At 36.5% G+C, this 10,306-nt stretch overlaps 1 protein-coding gene across 6 annotated transcripts in view; it reads left to right on the forward strand.

Moving 5' to 3' along the window:
• Positions 1–9,834, forward strand: part of LOC139148499 (uncharacterized) — a 39,716-nt gene extending 29,882 nt beyond the window's left edge. For 5 of the 6 annotated variants that reach the window (XM_070719980.1, XM_070719982.1, XM_070719981.1 and 2 more), the window contains 6 exons: positions 2,933–3,053; positions 3,505–3,607; positions 5,069–5,207; positions 7,370–7,494; positions 8,453–8,607; positions 9,315–9,834. In XM_070719980.1, the coding sequence (XP_070576081.1) occupies positions 2,933–3,053; positions 3,505–3,607; positions 5,069–5,207; positions 7,370–7,494; positions 8,453–8,607; positions 9,315–9,640 (969 nt within the window). In that variant the 3' untranslated portion in view covers positions 9,641–9,834. Of the gene's footprint in view, positions 1–2,932; positions 3,054–3,504; positions 3,608–5,068; positions 5,208–7,369; positions 7,495–8,452; positions 8,608–9,314 lie in introns of those variants that run through there. The other variant, XM_070719985.1, reaches the window with a different exon arrangement.
• Positions 9,835–10,306: the final 472 nt, after the last annotated feature.

Below are 10,306 nucleotides of genomic sequence, written 5' to 3' on the forward strand. Positions count from 1 at the left end.
TACCAGTACAGATACAATCATTGAATGAGGTGATCGTTGTATCAGTACAGATAAAATGACGTCATTGTTGTACCAGTACAGATACAATGATGTGATCATTGTAACAGTACAGATACAATGATGTGATCGTTGTACCAGTACAGATACAATGATGTGATCGTTGTACCAGTACAGATACAATGACGTCATCGTTGTACCAGTACAGATACAATCATTGAATGAGGTGATCGTTGTATCAGTACAGATAAAATGACATGATCATTGTTGTACCAGTACAGATACAATGATGTGATCATTGTAACAGTATAGATACAATGATGTGATCGTTGTACCAGTACAGATACAATGACATCATTGTTGTACCAGTACAGATACAATGATGTGATCATTGTAACAGTACAGATACAATGATGTGATCGTTGTACCAGTACAGATACAATGACATCATTGTTGTACCAGTACAGATACAATGATGTGATCATTGTAACAGTACAGATACAATGATGTGATCATTGTAACAGTACAGATACAATGATGTGATCATCGTACCAGTACAGATAAAATGACGTCATCGTTGTACGAGTACAGATACAATTGCTGTACTAGTACAGATAAGCTTACAATGATGTCATCGTTGTACCAGTACATATACCTGGATGTCATCGTTATACCACTACAGATACAATGATCTCGAGTGAATTCCTTTCATCTAATCTTACAACATATTTATGTTAAGTGACCGATGGTAGGGAGCCGTCATTATTTACGGTCGGGGTATGTCAGAGGGATTTCATTTGAAACTGAAATTTTGAGTAACTCCTCCTGCCAACCATGATGAATTTGAGTAACCCTATCTAACACAGAAATTTTGACTGGCCCCACTTAGAAAAGTTATATATATATTATATATATATATATATATATATATATATATATATATATATATATATATATATATATATATATATATATATATATATATATATATATATATATATATATATATATCACATGAACTGGCCCGAATCTCCACCTGTGTGACGTAGAACAGGACGGATAAGAAATCCGAATTACCCCTGTTGTACGTCATCAACCGGAACTTTTTTCGTGCATAGTACCGTTCATACATGCAGACGTCGCGACACAAACAGATTTGTTGTGATCCGTTCGATGACACACTCATTGCATGTTTGTGCCTTGCTACGGATCCGCAGCAAGTTTGTGCCCACAACGTTGCCGTCACCGGTCTCTGCCGGTGTCAACTCGTCAATCCCGATCTCGGTCCTCAATGTTTTCGTCTTACGGACTTTGATGTTTGCAGTGACACATATCTCGCCCGTGGATACATCATAATTTTGTTACTTGACGGAAATTCTGTTTTGAGTGTTGTCTGGGTCAACTTTCGAAGTACATGGGATTCCACAGCGCTGCATGCACACAGCTCGACAGCTTATGTCTTCGCTACAGCCTTATGCCGCCCTGCAAGTTTGATTCCGAGCGAGAATTTACGGAGTTTTTGTGCTATTAAGGAAATTGATCGTTGTTAGTCGAATGACTTTATGCTTGTGCCTCCTCTATCGCTTTTCCGAAGATTATACTGTACTCATTTACTCAGTTTAACTTCCGTTGAGGTGTAGGTTTCGGTTTTATCGCCAACCGGGATCGCCAGGTACGACGTCCACATTGAACTTAATGGAGTCGACTGGAGCCGCGACGTTACTGAGCCATTAAAATAAAACGATCGTCGGTATCTCCATTCGATTCTCGGGATAAGCTATAGTTTTAGCTACTTGAAATTTCGTTGGACAAATATGCCCTCTATGTTTCCATGTCGGAATTTATCGGGTCACCTTTTTGTAAAAATAACGTGCGAGCTAGCGCGGCATCGCGATCACAACAAATCTGTTTGTGTCGCGACGCCTGCATGTATGAACGGTACTATGCACGAAAAAAGTTCCGGTTGATGACGTACAACAGGGGTAATTCGGATTTCTTATCCGTCCTGTTCTACGTCACACAGGTGGAGATTCGGGCCAGTTCATGTGATAAATATATATATATATATATATGCGTGTATTTTAAAATTTACAAATTTACAGCAATAGTAAAGACCTTTCAAATTCTGGTCTACCCTGCTAGACTATCATCTGTTATCTCATGACGCTTAAAATAGGTGAAACCAACAAAATGAAATTCAAAGTCACAGCAACATGTAGGTACAAAAGCTCATGCTATAACCAGTGTCCAACCATATAGTTTTGTTTAATTTGGATGGGTATCATGACAGGGTTTTACAGCGCGCGCAGACTTGTGAAAGTACGAGGTAGGGGACACGCAAGAAGCTGAGAGAAAGTGTCAGAGGGATTGTCCCCTCTCTTACATTAAAAATTTTGAGAAATTGATGTGTGCAATGGTGCAGTGTGGTGCATTTTCAATTTGTATTTTTAACAAGTAAAATTTTTAGAACACCCTAAGGGAAGAGCCCAAGAGGAGGGTGTCCCCTCTCACATCAAAAATTTTGAGAAATTGATGTTTGCAATGGTGTAGTATGGTACAATCTGAGAGGTGTTTTCAATTTGTACTTTCGATAACAGTTAGAACATCCCCAAGGGGGAGAGCACAAGAGGGAGTGTCCCCTCTAACATTACATTAAAATTTTGAAGAATTGATGTGTGTAATTTTGCAATCTGAGAGGTGTTTCAATTTATTTCGCACTAAAAATTGAGTAACTCCCCTTCTTTCTCTCGACATTTTGAGCAACCAACCCCCTTGTTGCTTTCAATTTTTTTGTGACCCCCTTAGATTCCTCCGGTCCGACCCGTCAGACCGTAAATAATGACGGCCCCCCAATGGAATATGTTAAACCATCCCGGAGAATGATCATGAATCACAATTTTAAAATCAAAGTTTCTTTTATTCACTCCTTTTTTAGAAAGCACTATGGGCAATGTTCATTCAAAATGTGGTCAGTTTTCGTCGTGGTTTGATGAACCCGACTTCACTTCTCCTTTTCAAACAATTTCTCAGTGCTGAAATAGCAAAAGACATTGAAAGTAAGTAAACTTTCCTGATAAGATGGCCATTATTTATTGGAAAGACTTTTTGTCTGATGACTGTCCGCCTGCTATTGACCTAAATACGCAGTAAACCTGCCGCATCGTGGCAACATGTAACGTTGCCCAGGGTAATGATGATATGCAGCAGGTGATTGATTCTCGACAGCAATGTCTCAATAGGAACACAAATCATATAAACTTTTTTATATGTGCACTGTGTGAAACGCAAACTTAGAAATAATCAAATTGTGTTCAGTTCTGAAAGATTTGGATTGTTACTGCGTGTGCTGATAAAGAGGACTTTTTGATACGATTCACATATCCCCGAATACAGAAAGCTTATGGGAGTTTGATGTAAAGCTTGCGGAGAGCTAGTTAACAGCAGAGCGACCTCAACTTTACGCAATCTGATCATTGCATTGTCGTCATTCTCAAATGTCTCTTTAAGAACAAAAAGTCACTGGTCATTCCGGTAAGAAGGTCATCAGTAATAAGATTGTTAGCGTTGAGAAACTGGAATGCGATCTAGCATTTTGGGCCGAAGTAGAAAGGTGAGTTCAGCGTAATTTAAGAGCAGACTGAATCACCCATAGATGATTAGCATGTTATCGGTATATAAGCAAGAACAAGACTGCCTATTAGTAAACATGCTTGTCGCATGTATTTATATGTGTATTATCAATGGGGCTTTGGGAACTTCTACGTATGCGGGTTAATGATATATCACTTGATTGAAGTCAAAAGTAAAAAGAGAGTCTAGACTGCAACCTTCATTTTTCATTTTAACCGAACCATAATCCTGTACAATCTTTCAACAACAGAGAGTATAGTACTAGTATAGAGTTATCAAAATACTGTATAGCATCCCAAATCTGAAGACACGCCATCCTGCATATCAACAGATATTCAGATATAGCTTGATGTGTCTTTGTAGTAGAGAAATTACTCAAAAGATGTTTAAGAAACCAAGCTGTTAAATTTGCGTCCTTAATCAATCTGCAAATGTCGACACGAGAAGAAATTTTACCTGTTGAACTTTCAACCCACCTCCCGCCAAAATAGATATAACTAAAGATAGGTGCATGGTATACAAATATGGCGAAAGAGTCCATAATGTATACAATTTAGCGCATGAAAAATTCTATCTTCCCGATATTAAATGCATAATTAATCGATAATATTTAATTAAAGTTCGATTCAATTCATCTAAGGATCCCGAGTGCGTGAAAGTCGACCAATAACATTCTGTGTACCTGATTACCTTATGTGTTTGTGTGTGTAACATACATAAGAACACATCAAGTATGTTTGGTACCTCGAGTTTTACGTATACATGCGATCCACCGATAGGTAGATTTTATTATAAAATATAATGAGTAATAGTAATAGGTACCAAACATACTTGATGTGTTTTCATCTTTATTGTAACATTGCTCTGCATCCCTGCATCAAGCACAAGTGTTGGTATATATATATATATATATATATATATATATATATATATATATATATATATATATATATATATATATATATCAAAATAAAACAAACGCTGCAACCTTTGTCTAACAGAAAAACTCCATTTAATTTATTCAGATAGCAAATCAACCCTTAACAAACGAGCAGAATTCTTCTCAAAATGCAGACACCGTAGCAAATTCCTCCTTATTCCTCCTTAACTGACTTGCCATTGGCCACAACCGCTTATTTGAATATGCATACTCACCTGCAACACAATATAAACAGTTCCATTGCCGCCAAACCCTCACTCCTGATGATTGCTTAGCGCACGAAACAGCTTGTAGAGTGACAACTACAAGTTCCTAGATTCTCAGTATTACCGCCCTGCAGAAACGCATTGAGCACTATACTTTGCCTGCATTGACAAGCAAACCATTTTCGTACATATATATATATATATATATATATATATATATATATATATATATATATATATATATATATATATATATATATATATATATATATATATATATATATTTAAAATCCAGATTTAAGGAATGTGCTGACGAGGTGGCTCGCTCCGCGGCTTCGGGAACATTTTCTGGCGATGACGAAATATTGGTACAGAACAAAGCTGAAGCCATTATAAACTGTTTCCTTGACTCACAGATCCCGCCAAAAGTTCAGGTAGGAGGTTCTTTAAACTTTTGAACTGTTAAAAATGGGTATAAGCCATACAACTTAAGTACCGTTTACCAAGTATCTTTCAATACAGCCTTCAAATTAGGATAGAAATATCTATGGTGTAACAATATATTAATTTAGAAGCGCGGATTTGATAATATAAAATATTTCTCCTATATCACTGGTCACAAAGCATTGATATTTGACATGTACCTTCATAGGGGTGCTCAAGGTAATTTTTGTCAAATTTTCATGAAATTGATGCACTAATTGCACAATTAGTTAGGAACATGAAATTTCTTTCTTTATTTCTGTGAATCAATGGGTCAGAGGCCAATTTACAGGAATACAAAAATTAACTACACAAAAAGATAAAATCGAACTATCGATTAGTATAAGAACAAAGAACACGAAGTCAACAACAAGGACAACAAAGCAACAATATTCACAACAAATGAGATAAGAAAAAGACAGAAACACTAAAACGGGCTTTACACACTACAAAGGTAAAGCTGAATTGACAAATTAATAAGAGGCCCTATTTTGCTGACGTCATCAAAATTGCTTGTACACATAAGATAACAGAGTACTTTCGGAAGTGAATTGGACTACCATAGAAGCGAAACGTAGCACGGTATCGTAGGTGTCTGCCAGATAGGCCTCGGGACATCAAAATATAACTTGGAAAGGAGATACGGACAAATACTGACCGTTAATTGTTTAACAGAAAACAAAACTGCAATAGATGACATAAAAATGTGCCCCTTTTATCTGCATTATTTAACTCTGTGACAAGGCAATTTCTTATCATGGAGTTTAATCTCATTTTGCTATGATTAAGAATAATCTTCAATGTATTTATCTTCTAAGTCATATATCAACACAAATCAGTATAAATGAATGATTGTTTTCAATATTGAGGTATAACACTGTGTTTGGAGGATAATAATTCAATATTAGAGAAGTTAACAAACAGTAATTGTTATAATAGTTCCGAAGCTTACATACGCTTCATCTTCAGCGGAAAATGTCTGTCAACATTATCAGAATTAACAGTTCAGATATTATGTACAAATGTGTATTTCACGATGTAAGTTTCATCAAACTTGTTCAAAAATGGTGCCACAGAACATTGGAGATAATAGTTTGTGGAAAATATTTGTGCAATCGATCTTGAGTATAAAAAATTATCAGTTTAATTTTACGGTTGAATTTTAATGGAGTTCAGATTAAAATACATTTCTTTTGATGGCCTATATATACAAAAGTACTTGTCACATAGATTTCAAATATATGATATTGTCTCTTGGGAAGACTTACTTCATTTTTGTGGCATAATGGCGAAATGTAAATTTGAATAGAATTTTGGGACGCAATGTTCCCATTTTTTGGTCAAAAACTTCCTAAGGGTTTCTCCGAAAGATTATGTGAAATTCCATTCGTCAATGCCTTTGGATTATTTCATTCAGATTATGTTTAAATCCCAATGCCTTTGGATTATTTCATTCAGATTTGTGTAAAATATCATGAAATTTTGCATACATACATTTCATATATTTTCCAGGCAAATTTCTAATTTTTTGCCAAAACATCTTCACCATTGAAACTTCTTCTCTGATAGCTTTCATATTTGATATGTCAAACTTGTTCTGTGCCGTTGACATGACTGTTTTCTATGGAGGCCTCTTGATGTCTGCAATCAGCTTTGCTTGCTTGTTTATCAAATACTCCCCCTCTAGAAATACTGATTGTTCAAATCTAATACAATAGCCATTTCTATTGCAATAGCGTTGATGCTTATTCGCTTGTGATTGATAACATAGTGCAATCCTATACGTACGAGTCCTTAGTGAATCATGGGATATGGCTTTGTATACTGCAAACTGTTTTTACCTGATTATAAGCTACAGATAATTACTGTATATTGGTCAGATTCAGCTCCCCAATTGGGTCAGATCTTATTCAGTGCTGCACATTAGCCCATTATAAGTGTTGTCGGCAACATTTCTTTAAAGGTTAAAGAAATACAAACGTTTCCTTTTATTTTTGTCATATACCATTGCATCACAGACAACAATTTCCTTTGTAAGTCAATATCAACCATTTTTTTCTCTTTTTATACTTTGAAGAATTAATGAAATGCACGGAAACCATTTTAATTTCAGATAAATGTGTCTCAGGAGACAGTGGACAGCATTCTTGATGCATTCCGTAACGGAGTTCTGGAGCGTGGTTTGTTTCATGATGCCGCAGTCTCTATCTTTACGGTCTTGCTGCACTTCTGGAAAAAGTTCGTAAATCCATTGAAACAAATAGCGGCAAAAAATCGCCACTTTTCACCATTAGAAATTAACTTATTTTTGGCCCTTAAGGTAGTACGCGACTCGAGACTGAAAGGTTTAACTTTTGCTCAAACTTGCCTCACGGACACTTCCAACCATTCTCTTTGAAGGTCAAGAATAAAAATCACCGTGCAATTTTTCGTACTTATGAAACACCGACTCTTGAAATACAAAATGACCGCCATCCCAGTATTAACTTAAATGGGAAATTAATTTTCGATTTATATATATATATATATATATATATAATATATATATTAGGGTGAAAACTCAACCAAGTGGTAGACCTGAAAAACATTGGAAAAGTTTGAAGGTTCGGATATTTGTCCGAATATTTGTCCTCGTGGCGCATTCTACCTTAATTGGGTCAGTCGAAATATTGATTGAGGTATTGAGTAACTGTTGCTAAGATTCTAGTTTTCCGACATGCAGAAATTCTTGTTTACCTTGAGATTAACATGTGAAAGACACTTGATAGATGTTGTCCTTACGAATTGATAACATGCAATCACGGTCGTAGATGGACCGTGATACAATATAATACAAATCAATGCAGTGCACCAGGGACATCTTAATACTTTTCTCGAATCTGTAAGATGTTATTATGATTCTAGAGAACATATTAGATAATATTTGTAACATTTGTTTTTAAGATGGAGCTTGTGTGCAGGACATTGGAGTCTTGAATGCCCGCCTGAATGATTCATGTCAAGGATGAAGCCCACCTGAGATTAAGTAACACGCTTTCACCACACGTTAGACTGCATTGATTTGTATTATATTGTATCAACTGCTTAATGACAATTATAAAATCCCCAGCCATAGGGCAGTATATTTGAAGATCAGTATATTCCGGCAACCAACATTAGGTCTTGGTTTACCAAGTCTCGACAAATTCTGTTTCAGATTTAATCGAGAGCGCTTCGCGCCGAAGGACAACAAGAAGTTACCGGTCACCAAGAGTTCAAAGGCGGAAATCACCCGGAAGAAATCAAAGAAGATTCCAAATTATTTGGAAATAAATAGAAAAAAACCGTACAAAATAGTTGTCGGATCTATAGGTAAATATATCAGTACTGTTTCAGAAAATCAACCAGAAGGTAACGTGCTTAATCTTACTGGTTTTGTTTTACTAGGTGCACGAGTTGAGAATACATAAGAATGACCTCAAATAAGTATTCTTGTCGTCATGGAGGTAATAGACAGCTACCTCAGTGCTGTCAATCCGTGGCGAAACGCGTCAAACGGTTTTCATTTGACCTCACCTTTACCCTCACTCTCGATTTGTTATAACCTTTTCGAAATGAGTAGCTATGCAATGAAAACGGGCTTATAGACTAATTATCTTTCGATAACGTTTTAATGAAAGACATAAAAAAGTGTCCTTTCCCATTTTATATTTAAATGTGAGGTTAAAGGAAAACCTTTTGACGCGTTTACCATGGATTGCTATCATTAAAAAAGCCGAGACTTACATTGTGATTTTCGCTTTTGCGCATTAAGAAATGAAATACACATGTATAGGTACACTGAAAACAAAATACCAATGACTGCAAAACAGAGTGGCCGACTGCCTTCTTGTAAATATGACAAACAAGAAAATACTAGAAACACCTTGCTAAGTGACAAAATGTTTCCTTTAAAAATCTGCTTATCTTAAAGTGTTTGTCCAAAAGCAATCAAATTTAGTTTGATTTGATTTGATTCAAATGTTGATGAAATTTGAGGCTACTTTTCTCATTTTTAGTCACTTTATCTCTTCCGTCAGATGAGGAGCCCCGGATCGCATTTACATTATCACACGGATTGCGGATGGTTATGCCACCGACAATCCCAAAGGAAGATGAAATAAGACAAGCTCGACGACCAATGTTACTTTACAACTACCACCAACACGGACGGAGATATTCTCGGTTCGTCGACGAAAGAGGGCGCCGGTTCTCCAAGTTAGCCATTGACCCACGAAGAATGCGGCTCGGCCAACAATCGGGAGAGATTGCAACTTCTTCACAGCCACCAATTACGGAAGATCGCGGTGCTGTACGTGAAAGCCGAGACACTATTGAAAGTTCAAGTTCAGCTGGATCTGTCTGACAAAAGATATTTCGACTCGATGCATCAACAAGTTTGGTTTAAAAGTCCAGTAATGTATTGTAATATACGATTTTGCATACAGGTCGCTAGGTCCACAGCATGTTTTGACTTAGTTAGTGTACAGTTTTAGTCATGTCTAAAACTTGTAATTCCGCTGAAATAAACGTAGATCTGTACAAGCATGATCTGCTTTCAGCTGTCCTTTGCGTCACTTATTTACGGTAGTTCAGCAGAAAGAGGTAGATCTGACAGACTTGAAAGAGGAACCCTTACTTTTCCAGAGTGAAAGTTTGTTTCGTCCTGATGAGATCAAATAATCTCTTCACTTAACAATTTTACTTTACTGATTGAAGATCCTTATACAATATGAACCGCGCTAAACACACACTATAGGGAAAAATTGCGACACTAGAGCGAGAAAATGACGCTTTCTCGCAATCGGTGAGAATTTGTTCTTAATATTCTCACCGCTGTCGGTGAGAAAATTTTAATCTCCACTGGAGATTGGTGAGAAATGCACTCCTTGGCGAGAATCAAGTGTGAGAACAAATTCTCACCGGTGAGAATGGAAATTCTCACCAAGTGCAGTGAGAATTGAAATTCACTGGCGAGAATCATTAAGACTCCCCATTCATTCTGATTCATTCTGATTCTCGCAAATGAATG

Source organism: Ptychodera flava, chromosome 13, assembly GCF_041260155.1.
Source record: "Ptychodera flava strain L36383 chromosome 13, AS_Pfla_20210202, whole genome shotgun sequence".
NCBI lineage: Eukaryota > Metazoa > Hemichordata > Enteropneusta > Ptychoderidae > Ptychodera > Ptychodera flava.